The sequence below is a fragment of the Oncorhynchus keta genome, chromosome 30, assembly GCF_023373465.1.
Source record: "Oncorhynchus keta strain PuntledgeMale-10-30-2019 chromosome 30, Oket_V2, whole genome shotgun sequence".
Lineage (NCBI taxonomy): Eukaryota > Metazoa > Chordata > Actinopteri > Salmoniformes > Salmonidae > Oncorhynchus > Oncorhynchus keta.
In genome coordinates, this window is record NC_068450.1 from 34,223,084 (window position 1) to 34,244,473 (window position 21,390).

At 44.0% G+C, this 21,390-nt stretch overlaps 2 protein-coding genes and 1 long non-coding RNA gene across 6 annotated transcripts in view; 2 read left to right on the forward strand and 1 right to left on the reverse strand.

Moving 5' to 3' along the window:
* The window catches only part of LOC127913994 (uncharacterized), a 423,857-nt gene that overhangs the window by 288,783 nt on the left and 113,684 nt on the right, over window positions 1–21,390 (forward strand). The gene's annotated exons all lie outside the window — the stretch shown is intronic.
* Window positions 11,822–16,970, forward strand: LOC118363426 (coagulation factor IX-like). Its single transcript, XM_035744280.2, has 8 exons — window positions 11,822–11,975; window positions 12,094–12,263; window positions 12,450–12,474; window positions 12,815–12,928; window positions 13,428–13,562; window positions 13,735–13,946; window positions 15,662–15,788; window positions 15,970–16,970. The coding sequence occupies exons 1-8, from the start codon at window positions 11,909–11,911 to the stop codon at window positions 16,548–16,550; spliced, it is 1,431 nt and encodes a 476-aa protein (XP_035600173.1). The 5' UTR covers window positions 11,822–11,908; the 3' UTR covers window positions 16,551–16,970.
* mcf2a (MCF.2 cell line derived transforming sequence a) overlaps window positions 17,122–21,390 on the reverse strand; it is a 38,196-nt gene continuing 33,927 nt past the window's right edge. For 3 of the 4 annotated variants that reach the window (XM_035744275.2, XM_035744278.2, XM_035744279.2), the window contains 4 exons: window positions 20,371–20,483; window positions 20,024–20,136; window positions 19,142–19,245; window positions 17,122–19,013 (listed from right to left, as the gene is read on the reverse strand). In XM_035744275.2, coding sequence (XP_035600168.2) covers window positions 18,973–19,013; window positions 19,142–19,245; window positions 20,024–20,136; window positions 20,371–20,483 — 371 coding nt within the window. In that variant the 3' untranslated portion in view covers window positions 17,122–18,972. Of the gene's footprint in view, window positions 19,014–19,136; window positions 19,246–20,023; window positions 20,137–20,370; window positions 20,484–21,390 lie in introns of all 4 variants that reach the window. The other variant, XM_035744277.2, reaches the window with a different exon arrangement.

The following is a 21,390-nucleotide window of genomic DNA, read 5'->3' on the forward strand; positions in this document are numbered from 1 at the left end:
TCTGCTCCCTGACTCAAAGGCCATGAGAAGTTCCATACAGTATCACACCTGTCAGATGAAATAATACTAATAGTTTTGTTGGAGAGGAAGTGCAGTGTACACTCTGTCTTGATACCCAATATCAATGTTTGTTTGTGATACATGAGCCTTCCCCTGTGTGTCACAATTCCCCAAATTAATCCTCAGCATGCTGGGTCACGGTTTCCAGAAACTAACCTATTTCACATTGATCCATAATAGGACTCTCTTCAGAAGAGACCAGGGAAAAGCCTAACATCCCAGGCCAACAGTGTGGACCAGATGAGCATAGTGGGAGTGTTATTAGCCTCGTACTTGAAGGTAGCAGTGGTGATGAGATTCCTGTTGTCCTGCCCGTCAGAATATGGCCGCTCGGAGGTTTGATACACCTGGTTCTTTATTAGTATTCACTGAAACAGAGAGAGAGGTCATACCTAGGGTGATTATTCACCCATCCTGACTGTCTGAGCAGAGACACAGAGATGTGGAGACTCGGGATCAACAGGATCTGCCCACACTCCGTTAGCCAGGGGTAAGAGAGGTTACCGTGGTCCTGAATACTGCCATGAGGTCAATGACTGGATGCGTCAATACAGGAAACCACTACTACTCAGTTAACCCACAGCCTAGGGCCCTGGACAAATACATGTCTCTAAAGGACAACAGGACCATTGGTTACCTGGCACAATACAACACCCCTAACTAGTTGAAAATGATGAACCTTCAACCTGTCATCTTTGTCGATAGTCACATGCATCTCCAACGTTACCCTTTCACAGTCTGTTTGGTGTCCTCGGATGGGGCCACAGTGTCTCCTGACCCCTCCTGTCTAAGCCTCCAGTATTTATGCTGCAGTAGTTTGTGTCGGGGGGCTAGGGTCAGTTTGTTATATCTGGAGTACTTCTCCTGTCCTATTCGGTGTCCTGTGTGAATCTAAGTGTGCGTTCTAATTCTCTCCTTCTTTCTTTCTCTCTCTAGGAGGACCTGAGCACTAGGACCATGCCCCAGGACTACCTGACATGATGACTCCTTGCTGTCCCCAGTCCACCTGGCCATGCTGCTGCTCCAGTTACAACTGTTCTGCCTTACTATTATTCAAACATGCTGGTCATTTATGAACATTTGAACATCTTGGCCATGTTCTGTTATAATCTCCACCCGGCACAGCCAGAAGAGGACTGGCCACCCCACATAGCCTGGTTCCTCTTTAGGTTTCTTCCTAGGTTTTTTCCGAGTTTTTCCAAGCCACCGTGCTTCTACACCTGCATTGCTTGCTGTTTGGGGTTTTAGGCTGGGTTTCTTTACAGCACTTTGAGATATCAGCTGATGTACGAAGGGCTATATAAATACATTTGATTTGATTTGATTTGATACAAAATGGTGGCGCAATTGAAGAATGAGAGAGAACATATAATAATGTGTCTGCAGGTTAGTGAAATCCCTCAAGTGCGTCTTTCGCTCTGCAGGTTCCTACTGTATCACTTCTTCCTCAAGTCCAAACATAGGCTTTCACACATTCCCTACCCACAGGACTAGCACACAGCTGCTCCCATTTAACCAACAAAGACAGAGGTCCCAGAACTCAGGCGCATGAGAATACTGTGATGCTGATGATGTAACCCAGAGCCATGTTCGAGGGACTGTGCATGATGTTATCCAGAAAGCCACTAACTTCTATGTCTAGGATTTAGGCCTATTTTTGGTTGGACTCTGGCCAGCCACCACCAAAAAGGTTATTTCTAATAACCCACATACAGATGGTGAACTGAGAGGGGGGGTGTAAGTGAACCGATTCAATATCAGTGGTAAACGTTTTAAAGACAATTCGAACATACTTCTGTCTATTCACGCTACTCTGCTACACTATCCCATCTGTATAACCAGTTAATGAACCGGAGAAACTATAGTGAGCCTTTTAGTAGGAGTCAATAAGTATTTGGTGACATGGAGTGCTTACTCAGCAGCCTACAGCCTTTGTTCCTGTGCTTGTAAATGTCACTGGGTGGTGTTCGTGCTGTGTCCACGAGCTGTGCTGCCTGGCTGCACGCCCTCTGACCTTTCAGAGCGACGCCTCTCTCCTTCTCCTCTCTCTGTCCCTGTGTAGAGGGGAGACTCCGTCAGAACCATTAAACACTACATTATATACAGTCGCTCATGTGTTCACTCGTGTCACGTGTCCCTTCCAAGCCATAGTGTTTGTTCACCCATACTCAAGCGTCATGCTAGTTTTTTGTTCCATCGTGTCAGCTTGTGTCAGGACAATGCACTGTCAACCATGAACCAAAACACCCACCCCTACACACACACACGCAGCCAGCCCTTGTTGTCTGTCACTAACCCGTCCTACACGGGGACCTTCCGGTTAGACAGTTATTCATGTGTTGATGTAAAGCCCTTCCCTGACCTCCACCCACTAACCATCATAGTATTCCATGACATGGGAGTTCAGGGATTCACAAGTTCAAATGAAAGCGCCGCCGCCGTTAACATCTTAAAGTGTAATGGTCTTATCTGGTTTCCATGAAGAACTAAAAAGCATGTGTGTGTGTGCGTGCACCCTTACATGCATGTGTGCGTGTGTGTTCCTATTACCCTTGGAGTGGTCAGTGTTAACCCCCTCCACCTCACAGTGCTTATACACCACAGCAGTCAATTCAAAATCTATTTCCCATCCCCTGGACAACAGCTCATCTGCACACAGAGCACAGATATACAGTACATCTGATGGACAGAATAACATGGAGCAAAGCCTGGCTGAGGGCGGCCAGGGAGAGGGTCTGAGGAGAGGGAGAGAAGGGTCTGAGGAGAGGGAGAGAAGGGTCTGAGGAGAGGGAGAGAAGGGTCTGAGGAGAGGGAGAGAAGGGTCTGAGGAGGGCAGAGGAGAGGGAGTGGGTTGATTTGATACTCCTACGCACTGAAACTCACTCATGGTGATGTTGGGGGAGACAATATTAGAGCTGTCAGGGATCCTTCTTAAAATATATTTCTGGAACAGTCAGGGAGAGAAGAGAAGAGAGAGAGGAGGGAGAGAGGGGAGATGGAGGGAGATTTATGCCCCGGCGTTGCACTGCACTGGAGTTTTTCGTCAGATGCCTCTGTTTGCCGCTGTTGATTTGAGCTGTGCTCTGGGGAAGGCTGATAAGAAAAGTACAACCGCGCTTCTATTACGCTGACACTGATGATGTCAACACATGTCTAGGACTGTGTTTAATCTGTGCATATACTCTGGGTGGGCTTTTGTTCCAGAGCAAACTGTGTACTACAGTATACTGTGTTATGTTGTACTGTACGGTAGGCTAGAGCACAAGTAAATGGCACAAGTAAAATACTTATTTTTTTTGCAGCCGTTGCAATAAAGTTCATGGAGTATTTCCTTGTGGCCAGAAGACATAGGCTCAGTCAGTTTACTGTGCTCTAGAAATGGAGCTCAGATAATCTTCTGGAATGTACCGCTCTACTTTCAGAACACCCCATACATGTAACGTTATTCCACCTGTTAGTATATATCTGACCCCATGCAGCGCATCACATGAGCAGGGCAACTGACCCCCCTCCTATAGGTCACCAGTTGTTTCTGCCACTAGAGGTTGGGGTCAAAGTGTGTGAAATGACACTGCATTTCTGTCACATCACATCACATCAAATGACTCCACAGCCGCTCCGGATTAAATGTTCAAGCCTCCTGTGTCAGGGAACTAGATATTCTGGCCCCAGGGAATGGGATCTATAGGCATTTGGTGTCCAGAAATCACAGAGGATGACAGGCTCCCATTTACCTCTGGTGATGAAGTCTTCGTCAGGCCTGGCTGTCCACACTGAAGTGAGTTATGACCCCTTCAGACCTTCTTTAACTGGTTTACTAGAGGATTTGGGCCTGTCTTGTGGAGGACTATGCTTAGAGCGTCTCTACCTCTCAATGTGACCTTTTATACTGTGTCTAACAAGCCAAATTGTTACACATAAGTAAACATTTTAACGATATCAGATTGTTATCAATCCATTTGATTGGTTTTGTGCTTTGTTGATGATGCTGTGGCTAGCCCAATAGATAGACTAATATTATGGTTTAAAATGATACAAACATGGCAATTTTATACATCTGATTCAAACATCAAATTGTTTTAAGATGAAACTGTCTTGAACCCACATTTGGGAACCTAGGATTTCGTCTCCAGGGAAAGAAGGCACTCAGTGACTCAGATCCACTCTACCTCATTTCTCTCCTCTCTCTCGCTTTACCTCCCTCCATCTCTCAAACACTCCCTCTGTCTTCGAGCTCCTAATAGCTATTTTATTACCTCACCCAAAGGGCCCTTTCACTACCTCACCTACACACAGTTACCTAAGTACAGTGCATTCGGAAAGTATTCAGTCCCCTTGACTTGTCACATTGTTACAGCCTTATTCTAAAATTGATTAAATCCCCCCTCATCAACCTACACACAATACCCCATAATGACAAAAGCAAAAACAGGTTTTTAGAAATTGTTGCAAATTAATATATTTTTAAAAAATCATATCACATTTACATAACTTTTTGAAGCACCTTTGGCAATGATTAAAGCCTCGAGTCTTCTTGGATATGACGATACAAGCTTGGCACACCTGTATTAGGGGAGTTTCTCTCATTCTCTCAAGCTCTGTCAGGTTGGATCGGGAGTATCGCTGCACAGGTATTTTCAGCTCTCTCCAAAGATGTTTGATCTGTTCAAGTTCAGGCTCTGGCACTCAAGGACATTCAGAGACATGTCCCGAAGCCACACCTGCATTGTCTTGGCTGTGTGATTAGGGTCGTTGTCCTGTTAGAAGGTGAACTTTTGCCCCAGCGCTCTGGAGCAGGTTTTCATCTAGGATCTATTTACTTTTCTCAGTTCATCTTTCATTTGATCCTGACTAGTCTCCCAGTCCCTCCTGCTGAAAAACATCCCCACAGCATGATGTTTCCACCACCATGCTTCACCGTAGGGATGGTGCCAGGTTTCTTTCAGATGTGACGTTTGGCATCAGGCCAAAGAGTTCAATCTTGGTTTCATCAGACCAGAGAATATTGTTTCTAATGGTCTGAGAGTCCTTTAGGCTCCTTTTGGCAAACTCCAAGCAGGCTGTCATGTGCCTTTTATTGAGGAGTTGCCACTCTACCATAAAGGTCTGATTGGTGGAGTGCTGCAGAGATGCTTGTCCTTCTGAAAGGTTCTCCCATCTCCACAGAGGAACTATGGAGCTTTTTCTGAGTGACCATGGGGTTCTTGGTCACCCTCCTGACCAAGGTCCTTCTCCCCCGATTGCTCAGTTCGGCCAGCTCTAGGAAGAGTCTTGGTGGTTCCAAACTTCTTCCATTTAAGAATGATGGAGGCCACTGTGTTCTTGGGGACCTCCAATGCTTCAGAAATGTTTTGGTACCCTTCCCCAGATCTGTGCTGTCCTTCAAGTCCTTCAACCTCATGGCTTGGTTTTTGCTCTGACAACTGTGGGACCTTATATAGACAGATGTGGGCCTTTCCAAATCATGTCCAATCAATTGAATATACCTCAAATGGACTCCAATCAAGTTGTAGAAACATCTCAATGATGATCAATAGAAACAGGATGCACCTGAGCTCAATTTCGCATCTCAGAGCAAAGGGTCTAAATACTTATGTAAATAAGGCATTTCTGGTTCTTATTTTTAATACATTTACATTGTCATTATGGGGTATTGTGTGTATATAGATGTTTTTTTCAGATATCATTTTTAGAATAAGGCTGGGAACGTAACAAAATGTGTGATAAGGGAAGGAGTCTGAAAACTTTCTGAATGCACTTTATACATTCCTCAACCATGTCCATGCTATATGTCCTCTCTATGCAAGTCCCCTCTATTTCTCACTCATCTCCCATCCCTGCCTCTTGCAGCTTTTAGCCGACACATGTCTGACATTCAGTGAGCAAACATTGGGCTTTTCAGCTAGTTCTGTCCAGGAGCGCTAAGAGCTCCAGTTTTAGTTAACGGTGGCTGAACATCCCCAGCCCGAGAGCTTCTGTCAGTCCATCCACATCACGAGTCGGCGCATGGGAAGGAGAGGGGGCGGGGAGAGTTGTGATATTTCGTCTCTCTTGTTTCTTCTTATCTATTTTTCTTGGGATTATTTGTGTATTAGTATTATTATTAGATATTAGTTGTGTACTGTTAGACACTTACTGCACTGCTGGGGCTAGAAACAAGCATTTCGCTGCACCTGCTTTAACATCAGCTAATTTGTGTACGCGAATAAACTTTGAATTGATTGAGATTTTGGGGGTATGGAAAGGAATGGGGTTTTGAGCACTTAATTGTAGGTTGTAATTGTTTAATTCCTGTTTTAACAGTAGGCCTAAAAATCGGACTGAGGAGATCTTTACCATACAATTCCCACACAGCTCTTATGAAATAGAGGCATTATTCTTTTTCATTGTGCCCCAGCCTGACCATACTAATAGCTTTTCTTAATGGAGGATCTCAGCATTAATGAAGACATTTTCACATTTGAGTCATTTAGCAGACGCTCTTATCCAGGGCGACGTCCATTGGAGCATTCATCTTCAGATAGTGAGGTGAGATGGCACCACATCACAATCGTAGCAGGTACGTCTCCTCTCGACCAAGTACTTGTCAGCAAAGTCACTGCTAGTTGGAAAAGACAAGTGCATTTTTTGTTTTCTTAACGGAGGAACTCCGCATTAATGAAGACTGTAACTTATCCGCATACAGAGAGCCTCTGTGCTGGCAGAACTTCCCTCCGAAAACATTTCAACAGGGACTATTCAAGTCAAATGGATTGTGATCACTGTTGTGAGCCAGTTAGAGCGAGTGTTCCTTTTTTCTGTCTTTGGCAAAATATCAAGCAGCTTGTTTAAATGTCAGAGTGTTGGGTTTGGCAGAGACAGGGGTAGGGGGGTGGAGAGAGGGGATGTGGGTGTGAAACATTACCCTTTCAGTCTCAAGAATGACTGTGGCTAATTAACAGAGCTATTCTTTCTCAAATATCACATTAACGTCAATGACCTTATCCAGGGGGCTGGGGTAGAGGGAACGGGACTGAGATTTGAAGGTTGTACAGGCATATAGTGTGTCCTTGCAAAGATGGTTACTTACTGGTCTATGCTGAACAGTACGTTCTAAACCCAAGAATCATATACAACCACAGCCCTGGTGAATCAGTCATGTATGGTAGCAAGTGGGCAGTACAAAACTATGACACTCCAAAACTGTGCAAGTACGTGGTTTTCAATACTTTTGGGGTGAAAGAAGCCTAAATCGCTCCACTGAAAGGCATCGGTTACTTCCCTTGTCGTTGAAGGGAGGAAAAAACGACTTTGTGGAAGATTGAAGACTTTTCACTCTTAAGACATGAGAAACAGAATGAAGGTTGTTCTCACAGTACTTGCTATTCAGGCTGAGTGATGTAGACTTCTCCCTCCACACCCGCTCGCCTCTGATGTTCATTTCATCCCGCTCTGTGAGGACTGCAGTCGCCCTTTGACTGACCTTGCAGTGGGTTTCCTCATTTGCCTCTACCTGAGGAGTGAGTGTGTCGTACGGTCGTCTCGCTCCAAACCCCCAAACACAGCTCCAGTGATAAATACACTACAGAAGCTATCGCCACCAAGCAGTACAGCAGAGTAGAGTACTATCCCTACTCTCCCCACTCAGAGATCTGCCTTAATACACACCGACAGGCATTACCTCATCATCTCGACTGTCCTCCTGGGCTGCTTATGTAAGGCCTGTCTGACTGGCTGACGAGGGAGGATGGTGATCAGCAGTGGAAACTAACCTAAAAAGGCTGTGTCCTTGGGATTGACTATATTTCAAGAGCCCCAGGCAGAGTAATGTTAGGCAGGCATTATGATCCAGAGTTGTCCCTAAAGTTCATCCTGGCTATTTCCCTCATGGGAATCTCGGTCCTATGCAATTCCCAATGGCAACCAGAAGCCCATTAAATGTCATTCAATGCCACCCTTGTCCAATGTCAATACAGTCCTCTTGCCCTTAAGTCCATAACTTTGGCACCAAGGCAAAGCTCGGATTCCTTCTACACCAGTCAGATGAGGACAGAGAAGTAATGTGTAGATATCATATATAAAGCTATGCTATCAATGGGATTGTAGATGGATGCATTACCTCAGAGATGCGTATCCCCGCTCAAATTAGTACTCCAATACAGAGAGAGGAGAGCGCTGCGAGGAGCTTCAGAGACGAGAAGTTGCACCTTGCCAGACAAAGTGAGAGATTAGGCACAGCTTTGCTGCTAAGACCTTTCTGCTGAAAGGAGAGTCTGTAGAGGAGCCTTGAGAAGAGCAATTCACTTTCCGCAGTCTCTGCCCTAATCGACACAGACAGAGCCAACAGGGCAGCCATGATGGATCGTACAGGGCTGCCAGGGCTCTAGGGTTACTTCAGTGAGGCTCCAACCCCTGACTCCTGGCTTCCCCAAGTTGGCGCCCCTCTCCAGGGTGATATGGCTCAATAGGCAGGTAGACACACTAGACATACTGCCTACCTCCGACAGGAACGGCCGTTACTAGTCCCTCCTGGTGGTGGTTCTCAGTCACTGATCAGATCCCACTACATCTGCAGAACAGCATGGGTCTTGATTTCGATATTGGAAATGCAACTTAAAACAATTAATACTCTTTGATGGTGTTACTTTAGTTTAGTCACTTGGCCTTGGTCTCTCTATAACTTGTAATATAACTGCACCCTACAGATCGGTTGACTGTTGTAATAGAACTGCACCCTACAGATCGGTTGACTGTTGTAATAGAACTGCACCCTACAGATCTGTTGACTGTTGTAATAGAACTGCACCCTACAGATCTGTTGACTGTTGTAATAGAACTGCACCCTACAGATCTGTTGACTGTTGTAATAGAACTGCACCCTACAGATCTTTTGACTGTTGTAATAGAACTGCACCCTACAGATCTGTTGACTGTTGTAATAGAACTGCACCCTACAGATCTGTTGACTGTTGTAATAGAACTGCACCCTACAGATCTTTTGACTGTTGTAATGGCGCTAGAGTGTGTCAACATTCTGAAAGCATTAGCTAATGCTATGTTTGTATACAACTGAATTCCTTGGAAACCATTCAGAGTATATCGAGACATACTACTCCTAGTGTAGATATAACAGGCTCTACTGGAATGGTCTGCGGAGGCCCTTCGATTCACAGCCAGCCAGAGGGATGTTTTAACACTTCAAAAATAACCCCTCTACAAATGAGAATCCTTCCCTGCAGCCGATGAAAAGGCAACAACATGGGCGTGGGTTGTGTGTGGAATCTATAAAGATATAACCTCAGAGTGCCACATCACTCCTCCCAAGCCAGCATTGCCTTCCCCAAGAGCTACTGTACAATCGATGACACTGAGCAGGCATCAGGGTGTTTATTACATGCTGGGCCCGGCCCTGATCCACTATTGTAGCAGATCATCTAATTGAAGCCGGCAACCAATTCCCTGCTGTGCTCTGGACGTGTGGCAGCCAGGAGTGAGATACACACCAAGGAACTCAATGGCCTTGGCTTTATACATCCTACTGCTTTTGTCTCCTCCCATCCTAGATTCCTGCGGTCCATCTAACACAGCCTTGTTTAGATGTCAACTAAGCATGCTAAACAGGGCTGTGAGTCAGAGGGCTATAGGACAGCTGGAGTAGGTCTATCCACTGTTGAGAAATGACATTTTGCACGGTATGCGTTTCCATGCTTTCGTAGTAATGGGTTGACGCTGTCTTTGGCAGGAAATGCCTGCTTTATCTCAGGGCTGAGGTGATCACATGGAGGAATATAGGAGTGCAACCACAGTGCATGAATAAGGTTGTGAAAAGAAAGGAAAGAAGGTGTAGCTGCTGATGGCTATCAAAATAAAGTCAGCATGTTTCGACTGCACTCGCCCTAACCTCTCTCTCACAAAACCCGGTGCTAATTACTGAAGTATGAATTATTTAGCCGTTCAACGACTCAATGAAATATAAATGGTCTGGATCAATAGGGCGCTCCATCAGAGCACCCCGGGGACTCCCCACAGGGAGGGGGATATGACCAGGGAAAGGCTCCTATTCTCCAGGCCAGACCACATAGTACCACATAGTGACACTGGGGTTGGACCACAGACACTGACCCTCAGCAGTATGCTGCATCAGCGCTATTCTCACAGCAACCAGGAGAGCTGCATTAGCCTAGCCATTCACTGGTGTATGGTTAACCTTAGGACCAGGGGCCTAATTTATCAACAGTGCATAAGCACAAAAACATATTATCCTTGCATGCGGGACTTTTCCCGCAAAGGTTGGCATTTACCTAATCTTAAACTTGACAGGAACGTGTGCATTTCTCCAATAATATCTCAGACCATTTCTAGTGGTTGAAGAACTGTATTACAAGCAAACGGGGTAATTTTGAGGGAAATTTAAGTGTTCGACGAACAGGAATTACAATAATTGTAGGCTAATAAAAGCATTGCAACGTAGGCTACTGATAAAACACATGCGTTTGCCGTTGGTAAGGTGATCTCATAACAGCATGTAGAGTAAAGTGTTTCTTTGACTTTTATTATATGGGCCCAAATCATAATAATATTTTCTGACAACATTTTTACTCCCGTTACACAACAAATATTAGGCTACCATTTATCCACCACTCATTTGATAGCCAAGCATGCTCGAAAGTAAATAGCCCGGTAACCTACAGTATAGAAGCGGCAATATTGCTGTGACTGAGATAGGAGCGCGACATTATAGCCTCTTTAATCTCAGAGCCTATACCAAGACAGGAGATAGAAACACAATCATCTATTGACAAACAAAATATTGAACAACCATTATTCTTTTTTCATAGTGTGAGCTGTAGCATTTACTTTAAAATTGTTTGAAAAGGCAATAAATTGTGCATAATGCACATCCAGTGTTTGGCACTCGGTGTAGGCGATTAGTTTGCATTTTAGTTTGAAAAGGTCCCTGCAAAAGATCGAAACATTCTGCCCACAACTCTACAGAAATGTGATCAAATGTGCCATTGCACTTTCCAACATTTCCAAATCATACAGCAAATGTGGGTGTTTTTGTTTCCATAAAATGTGAATGCGTTTTCAGGCGGGGTTGTAGCGCTCGTTCACCAGCACACACATATAATATATTATGGATCTGATTTATCAATGGAAACATGCATATGTTGCGTGCGACAGTTTGACAAATCCCAATCATTCCTGCGCACACAAATCCTAGAATTTCCACGTACGCCAGAATTTAGTGAGACATTTACGCACGGTTGATAAATTAGGTCCCTGGGGTTTGTACTGGTAATGTGAGCTGGTCAGGGAAACTGCTAACCCCTAGCCCTTTCATCTCAGTGGGTGTGTGCGTACACAGTATGACGTGATGTTCAATCAAAGCATTGGTAGACATTGTTTAATAGACGTGTGCGCCATCTAGTGGTATATTACCTGAAATGCATGTTTTGTTGAAGACGGGGCTTTTCTCCGTTTCTGATTGCAGTCCAAACCTAGAGGAACACATCAGAGAATGATGAAAAAAATCAGTCATCACAGAGAAAAAAAAACATGTAAAAACAATCCGTTCACAAAAGGATGTACACGGATACTTACACCAGCCAGCCAACCGATCATTATAAATAAGAAGCTGTTGTTCTTAGTTGACCTGGCTGGTCAAAAAGTACAAATAGAAAATTATAAATCCACCACAGTATGTCAATGTTTTGCCTCTAAACAAACTAACAGCAAACATACCCTGCCACTGTGGTTCAAGAGTAAACAGAAAGCTGTACTTTGGAGTGGGTGAGAGTGTGTCCATGGTGTGTGTGTGTTTCTCTGCATTGGGCATTGTGATACCAGAGTATCAGATCAGACAGGGATGGCAACAGTTTACCTAATCCTCCTCCTGTGTGTGATGCTGCTAGACTGCCGGCTGGTCTGGGGAGGTAAGTCCTGCTCTGACTGCTGATGGTTTCAGTAGGTTTCTCACGAGTAACAATATTACTGTCAGTTATGCACCAGCCATGACTGTAACAGCCTTACCATCTCCCTCTGGCCCTCCAGCCCCAGTGTTCCTGTCAGGCCAGGCAGCAGACAGTGTGCTGAGGAGACAGAGGCGCCACAACACAGGGGTGTTCGAGGAGCTGTTATGGGGGAACCTGGAGAGAGAGTGTCTGGAGGAGAGGTGTGACCTGGAGGAGGCCAGGGAAGCATTTGAGAATGAAGAGAAGACGGTGAGTGTGTGTGTGTGTGTGTGTGTGTGTGTGTGTGTGTGTGTGTGTGTGTGTGTGTGTGTGTGTGTGTGTGTGTGTGTGTGTGTGTGTGTGTGTGTGGTGGGGTTAGACTCCACCATGAATTCGGTACTGTGTAATGAATGGGTTAACTTGTGATATTCTGAAGATTCTGTATTTATTTTTCAGATGGAGTTTTGGGCCGCTTATGAAGGTGACTTCGCTTAATGATTAACTGTTGTGTTGGCACAAACAGAGGGGATTAAGCTGTGACTCAGAGCTGTGTGTGGTGTGTGGGTTTAGCAGTGTTTGTGTTTGTATTTATTATGGATCCTCTTCCTGGGGTCCAGCAAAATGAAGGCAGTTTATACAATTTTAAAAACATTACAATATATTCACAGATTTCACAACACACTGTGTGCCCTCAGGCCCCTACTCCACCACTACCACATATCTACAGTAATAAATCCATGTGTATGTTATCGTGTGTGTGTGTGTGTTTATGAAACTTGGTGTAACGTAAATTGCATCAATAATGTTCTGTTATGTATCAGATGGGGACCAGTGTAAGTCGTCCCCCTGTCTAAACCAGGGCTCCTGTAAAGACCAGAAAGGATCCTACTCCTGCATCTGTCAACGAGGCTTCACTGGGACGAACTGTGAGATAGGTACAGTAATAACATCGTAGTGGCTTACTTGACTTAAGCCATTGGCTCCTATAAGGAGCATAGGCCTTGACAAATGTCCTCCATTTCAGTCAGTTCAGGGCAGGTTGGTCCAGCTTAAACCAGTTGAGGACGCTCTATGTAAACTCTGCCTGGACGTCACTCCTATAACATTGCGATAACACAGTTGTAAAACCACGTTGGGGCGGCAGGGTAGCCTAGTGGTTAGAGAGTTGTACTAGTAACCGAAAGGTTGCAAGTTCATATCCCTGAGCTGACACGGTACAAATCTGTAGTTCTGCCCCTGAACAGGCAGTTAACCCACTGTTCCTAGGCCGTCATTGAAAATAAGAATTTGTTCTTAACTGACTTGCCTCGTTAAATAAAGGTTAAATAAATTTAAAAAATAACAATCGCAACCACACTTACTTCTATTTGCTATATTATTTAACATGCCTCATCTCTTTAGATGTGGGTAATTGATGTAGGTTTCTCCCCACAGTAACAGTTAGACAGTGTGCGGTGAATAATGGAGAATGTATGCACTTCTGCGAGAACCTGGACACCTATGGGGCAGAGTGTAGCTGTGCAGAGGGCTACAAGCTGGCGCAGGATCGAGTCAACTGCAATCCTGAAGGTAGCCACAACATTCACACGTCTTGTTATACCTTTTACCATAATCTTGCTAAAGTACTGTGTAGCAACATGTCAATACAGTAGTGTGATTACAAGGTTACGTCATTGGTGTAGAGTAAATTGATGTAGAGTTACCACCCAGCCCTCCTTAATTTGGATTTGTATACCACCAGTGGAGTTTCCTTGTGGCAGAGACAGGCGGACTGTGATCACGGACATGTCTAGATCATTACTCCCCCTTAAGAAAACAAGATCAGATGCCAACGTCACTACAACCCCCTCCCTCACCCCAGCCAATACCACCAAGCCCCCTGTCGGAGACCTCAACGTCAGAATACGTATTGTAGGTGGCGACACAGTCACCCCTGGAGATATCCCATGGCAGGTAAGAGAGGGGAAAATACCAAGATGCACTATGCACTGGTGAATGTGTGTCTAAGCATCTCTGGGTCCTTGAAAAGAGCTACATACAACCCATATATATTATTATTACCATGTAAAGGCCGATATACAGTACCAGTCAAATGTTTGGACACACCTATACATTAAAAGGTTTTTATTTTTACTATTTTCTACATTGTAGAATAATAGTGACAACATCAAAACCATAAAATAAAACATATGGAATCCTGTGGTAACCAAAAAAAGGGATAAACAAATCTAAATATATTTGAAATTTGAGATTCTTCAAAGTAGCCACCCTTTGCCTTGATGACAGCTTTGCACACTCTTGGCATTCTCTCAACCAGCTTCATGAGGTAGTCACCTGGAATGCATTTCAATTAACAGGTGTGCCTTGTTAAAAGTTCATTTGTGGAATTTATTTCCTTCTTAATGCGTTTGAGCCAATCAGTTGTGTTGTGACAAGGTAGGGGTGGTTTACAGAAGATAGCATTATTTGGTAAAAGACCAAGTCCATATTATGGCAAGAACAGCTCAAATGGGCAAAGAGAAACGACAGTCCATCATTACTTTAAGACATGAAGGTCAGTCAATTCAGAACATTTCAAGAACTTTGAAAGTTTCATCAAGTGCAGTCGCAAAAGCCATCAAGTGCTATGATGACACTGGCTCTCATGAGGACCGCCACAGGAAAGGAAGACCCAGAGTTACCTCTGCTCCAAAGGATAAGTTCATTAGATTTACCAGCCTCAGAAATTACATCCCAAATAAATTCTTCAGAGTTCAAGTAACAGACACATCTCAACATCAACTGTTGGTCAAATTGCTGCAAAGAAACCACTACTAAAGGACACCAATAATAAGAAGAGACTTGCTTGGGCCAAGAAACAAGAAACACGAGCAAGAAACACGAGCAATGGACATTAGACCAGTGGAAATCTGTCCTTTGGTCTGATGAGTCCAAATTTGAGATTTATGGTTCCAACGGCTATGTCTTTGTGAGTAGGTGAACTGATGATATCCGCATGTGTGGTTCCCACCGTAAAGCATGCAAGAAGAGGTGTGATGGTGCTTTGCTGGTGACACTGTCTGTTATTAATTTAGAATTCAAGGCACACTTAACCAGCATGGCTACCACAGCATTCTGCAGCGATACGCCATCCCATCTGGTTTGCGCTTGTCCTCCATATGCAGGACTATCATTTGTTTTTTAACAGGACAATGACCCAAAACACACCTCCAGGCTATTTGACCAAGGCGGCGAATGATGGAGAGCTGCATCAGATGCCCTGGCCTCCAAAATCACCCAACTTCAACCCAATTTAGGTGGTTTGGGATGAGTTGGACCGCAGAGTGAAGGAAAAGCAGCCAACAAGTGCTCAGCATATGTGGGAACTCCAAGACTGTAGGAAAAGCATTCAAGGTGAAGCTGGTTGAGAGAATGCCAAGAGTGTTCAAAGCTGTCATCAAGGCAAAGGATGGCTACTTTGAAGAATCTAAAATATATTTTGATTGGTTTAACACTTTTTGGTTACTACATGATTTCTTTGGTGTTATTTCATAGTTGTGATGTATTTATTCACTATTATTCTACAATGTCGAAAATAGTTCAAATTAAGAAAAACTCTCGAGTAGGTGTGTCCAAACTTTAGACTGATACTGTATGTAATGGGATCTCCCTGCTCTCTACTCCCCCAGGCTGCTCTGGTGCAGAGGCCCAGTGGTCAGGTTTTCTGTGGGGGCTCTATCCTCAGTCAGTTGTGGGTCATCACTGCTGCCCACTGTCTGGTGGAGGGACAGCAGGGATCTTTTTTCGTCAGAGTGGGTAAGGCAAAATTCCGTTTTTTTTTTTTTAGCTCAGCTACGGTACATTCTCACTACTTTACACAGGAGCGTGTTCATAGGTGTATGATTTTTATCTATTTCATTGCATCTATGACTAAAACTAAATTCTCTACTAGGACGATTCATATTGATTACTTAATTGAGTTATTGTACCTCTCCAGGGGAACATAACATCAATGTTAAAGAGGCCACGGAACAGGACCACGAGGTGTCGAAGCAGTACAAACATCCACTCTACGACTCCCAGCAGAGTCTGTACAACCACGATATCGCCCTGCTGCGCCTGAACAACCCCATCACATTCTCCTCCCACGCCAGACCCATCTGCCTGGGGCCCAAGGTCTTCACCGAGGACCTGGTGAAGGATCAATCCCCGGCTACAGTCAGTGGCTGGGGTCGCACACGCTTCCAGGGGGCTACGTCTCACTTACTACAGAAGGTAGAGGTGCCATTTACAGAGAGGACGTCGTGTAAGGATAGCAGTAGTGCCCGTATCACCAAGTATATGTTCTGTGCCGGCTATGCTCACGTGGCAAAAGACTCGTGCCAGGGGGACAGCGGGGGTCCCCATACCAACCGTTACCATGACACCTGGTTCCTGACAGGGATAGTGAGCTGGGGGGAGGAGTGTGCCAAGGATGGGAAGTATGGGGTATACACCAGAGTGTCGCACTACTATAGATGGATACGTCACGTTATGTCAGTGACCAAGCGCATGCTGCATGACGTCCTGGATGACTAACCCCTGACCTTTGACCCTCTAAAGGCCCACGCTGGCTTTTTTTGTTCCAGGTCTTTTGGGGGTTCAGGAGATGTGTCTGTTTTGTATTCAAATAGAGAGCGTCTTCTTGTAGCTGGTGAAGATAAGCTTTACATGATAGAGACCTGTATGGCGAACAGATGCTTATGCCTACTGAACATTTATTATGCTTATTCAGAAAACAAAAACTATAATTTACTGGCAAATGGCTGTATGCAAGCAACTAACACTGCTTTATTGTATTCTAATATAGAAAAAACAACATTAAACTCTAAGGCGCAGAAGAAACCTGTATTATTTCAATAAATACTTTATTTGGTCTATATACAATACTGAAGCTGTATAAAAAAGCAGCCAATCAACAACGATGACTGAAGAACAATAATAAAAACCTGAAACCTGCCACGTTCGGTCAATATTCAGTTAGCCATGCTATGTTCTCTTATGAGAAACACTTAGCAACAAGCTTACAGCGCTTGTCAAAGACGCACAGCATTTTCAAGCATATTTCTGTCTCCATTTTTGAACATCACAGTTCAGTGCAAAATGTGCAGCATTTTGGAGCCCAAAAGAAAGAAAACCCAGCTAATTCTGCCATATGAGGAGAGAAACCCATTGATGCGACGCGCAGCAGTCAAGCAGGTCTCCGTTAAGGGTAGATAGACAATTTTACTGGGCTGCACAGCTGCTTACCACCGCGAAGGAACAACTTGATAGCTAAATTAATTAATTAATTAATAAGAAGACATTAGTAGTGTGGCGCTGTGCTCCCCGCTGTTTTCCTGGCTCATTTCCACATCAAACGCAGCATATGAAAGGCAGGCCTCCGACTGGGGCCTTGATTTGATGTAGTAAATTCATATAAGTCCGCAATCAATATTTAATTAAGCGTTCGACATAGCGGGTATATTTCATGTTTGCTGTATGATCCTGTTTAATGGGAAGCCTAAGATTAATTGCAAGGCCGTGGAGGAGACGAGTAGAGGAAGAGAGAGTGGCACATTTCTCCCTCTCTCTTGATCCAGCTCTCTCTCGCTCCATTTTGTGCTGCTCACACCGGGGAGACAGAGGGAAATCCTGGGGAGAATGACATCAGTCTTTGCTGGCGCCACGCGGGTAGTAGCTCTTCCCCCATATCACTATAGACCTGAGGAGTACCCTTCTATCAGTCACCATCACCTCACAAGATGTCGGAATTTACCATCCGTGACATCTTAACTTTATGTATATTGGGGCGGTGTGTCTCCTCGCCATTGACACACACTGAGCTTCGGAAATAAAGTTGAAAAACAATAGGTATGAATCAGGAAAATATGAAGGAGGTGTTGTGTTCATGGAGAGCTCAATTTCTCTAGAGCCTTTGAAAATATAGTAAAGCTTTCCGCTTGTTTTCTTTCAGCTTGCATTTCGCTTATAAGCATTAATAAAGTGCCAGTTGAGTATAGGTCCGATGTGAGGTAGAAGCAAGACTGCGTTTGATACTGCGGAGCAAACAGTACATTTATCAAAGAGGAGCTCGATTCCAACATTGCAGGAATAAAAAGGCATTATGGCACGGCACGTTTTGGCATTTCAAGCTTGGAGAGCTAAGAGAAGGGTGCCTTAAGGAATAAGACAGGATGGATACCTAAACAACATGAGCATGTAGAATAAATTAACATCAACAAACAATAGACCAACATTCAAGTATACACATCCAAAATGAATGACATAGCTATGTACAAAAGTCTCTTTTTAAGAAATGTTTCAGGCGAAAACCCGGATTATTATGACGCATAAGAATAAACGCATAAACGTACAAACAACAACTGCATTCTCACTGATTAGCAATGACGGTTAAGAATCCCTCAGAGAGCGAGAGTCCATGGATGTAATCCAGCTACAGCAGCCCAACAGAAAAGCCCATTGGCTGGGTCTAAGAGGAAGTGGGGGATTGAATTTTAAGTCCCAAACCTTTTCACATGTCCCTTGTCCTTCACCAAACCGTGTGCCTTTGTGCTGGTAGAACCCCGTGCTGTCTAAAGTGTTTGGAGGGTAACATTCATAAAGTGTGTCCACTGTCCATCATGGTGGGCGAAAAAAACAACAGGTCCTCATGTTATTGGCCCAGAAAAATGTCAATCAAAAACCCAGACCTAAAACTCCTACGTCCTTCTTAAATTGGCTAGTTGTCTCTAATCGTGGCCAATCAGAGCACTTTGAGGAAGCAGAGTTTAAGATATTCCATCAGTCATGACCTCACAATGTCTAATGGAAAACAGTCTGTCTTTTCAGTCTGTCAATCTTTGTAAAGGTCCAACGAAAGGTGTTGCTGCCTTCCAAAGCTCCTCCGAAGTGGGAAATACGAGGTTCCGACTAACCACTTCCCCAGGTCCCGCGAGCACTTGAAGACATCATTTTCCCTCTAAGGGGAGCTGAGCTTTCTGGCCTTCAGATTCCCTGGATCTGGATAAAAGATAGGAGACACAAATTATTCAAAGAAGCCCATCTAATGAGCTACATGTCAGAGAGGAGGATTGAGAGTACAAATGGCTTTAGAAACCTCTTCCTCTGTACTGTAACACTAACCTTACCTCCTAGTCTAGTGGACTGTCCTCTACTGCCGTTTCCCAGAATCATGTGCAGGTTGGGGACTGGGATGATACCCTCCTGTCTGCGACTCAGGTTCTTCACCAGCCTGGAGATGGAGTGAGGGAGGGAAGCTTTAGAGGAGTTAAAGGCCCAGTACAGTCAAAAACATGATATTACTGTTTCTCATTTAAAACAAACATTTGTTTATATATATATATCTTTTTTTTTTTAAATCACACTGAGGTTTGAATATTACTGAGAAATTGTGAAAATTATGATAAGGCCATTTTAATGTTGGAGCTGTTTGAAAAACACATGACATTTCAACCTGTTTAGGTGGAATGGGAGTTTTGGTCTGGTGACAACAACCAGGGGGTCAATTAGTTAATAGACCAATAAGAAATAGAGTTCCAAGCCTTTCAGTTTTCCCCTCCCCACTCAGAGCACTCTCAGACAGTCCTAGCAACATTCTTGCTTGAGAAATTGCTCACTGCAAATGTATTTCTTTGACCATCTTAATTGAAAAAAAATCACAGTACTTACTGATTTAATATTGAGATACAAACTTTAGCTGCATTGGACCTTTAAGGTGAAGGGCAGGACACACGATAATGAAATTGGCGGAGCGCCGCAGTGTGCAGAAGATAACCTGCTGGGTGTTGACGAATGGTGGCCATTCAACATGTAGAATTATTGTGAAATTAAAATAAAATGGTAGCCGATAGGACTGCCACACGCTGCTTTTAACCATTCTCCTACGCTGTCTGTTTTGTCGTTAAGTCTTTACACCTGCTATATTAGGCTCCAGTCAAACCCGTGTTAAATAAGGTTCTGCCATTGGCAACCAACTTTACCACCAGACAACTGACACTGTCGACACTCACCAGTGGCCTTCGCTGTCCTCGTGCTGCAGCTGGATGACATCACCGTTCTTGATGGTGAGGTCATCTGGGCCGTATCGTGAACATTCAGCCAAGGCCTTATATCTGCCTGGAGCCTGGGAGGACAGACACAATTTTGTTAGACTAGGAGAAGGATATGTAGAACTGTAGCCTACTAGAGTATGCCTTTTAAACATGTAGTGTCCACTTTAAACGTAGGGAGTTTGAAGAGGTTCCTTTAACCTTTCTGAGCATATTTAAGGTCCTGGGTAAGGAACGAGGCCACACAGTGTGTTAGTGTTTAAATACAAATGAGTGGTTGTATTGATGTTGTAGAGAACCCATCTCACCAGCTGAGCAGCGTCCTCCTCCTCGGTGTCTGAAGGCTGAGAGGGGTCCTCACCGCCACCCCACTCCTCCAGACCCTCACAGATGTCTACTGAGTGAGGTGCACCGGGCCAGGCTGGAAATTACACATTTTAGTTTTGAGTTACATTTTGCTTGTCTCTCCTTATATAGTGCCTTAATGAAGTACCAGAAATAGCCGAAGTAAATACGTGGTAAGTATAGCAATAAATTACAATTAAAAACGGAGTAATTGACAATCAAATTATATTTTTTCTTCAAGGGATAGGGGGGGAAATCTATACTGTAGAGTATTGCGTCATTATTTTTGCAGATTTTATATCAATACTGACTCCCAAGTATTGACTTACAATGTTAGCTAGCGCTAGTGCACTGTACCAGCGATAAAACCATAGGATTTATCATCCTATAGCTTGTTCTGCATCTTCTTTCTAAAATGTTTAACTCTCTCCCCCCCCAGAGTTTCTCCATGCACCCACAGCTCCTTCATGTGAAATACCTGCATCTTTAGGGAACCGGGATTGCAATTGTATTAATACCCACATAAATCCAATGTCAATTCAGAGGAGTTTCATGTACCATCTGTCATGACCCAATAACCATTGTTGACTCAATCACCATAATTACAAATAGTTACCAACTATTTACTTTATGTTATGGGTATAGACAGGTGGGTTGCTTAGAAACAAAACCGATGCGTGCGCAATTTAGGGGCAAAACAACTGTCAACTCAAAAGGATTATTGACAACATATGAACTGTATTTCATCTCCAAATGTTTATTGAGAACATACATTTCCACAATAACCACTAGTTGTCTCTCAAATAAATCGTTACAGTTGTTGGTTAGCTATCTAGCGAATTTTCGCCATATTAGCATACAGGTGACATAAGTCAAAACACCTCAAAACAAGACGTGGTATCAATAACAAGATACAACTAGCTGAAACAAGAGACATACTATTCCCCGCATGGCAGCCTCTTGTTGCTAGCTATCAGACCATT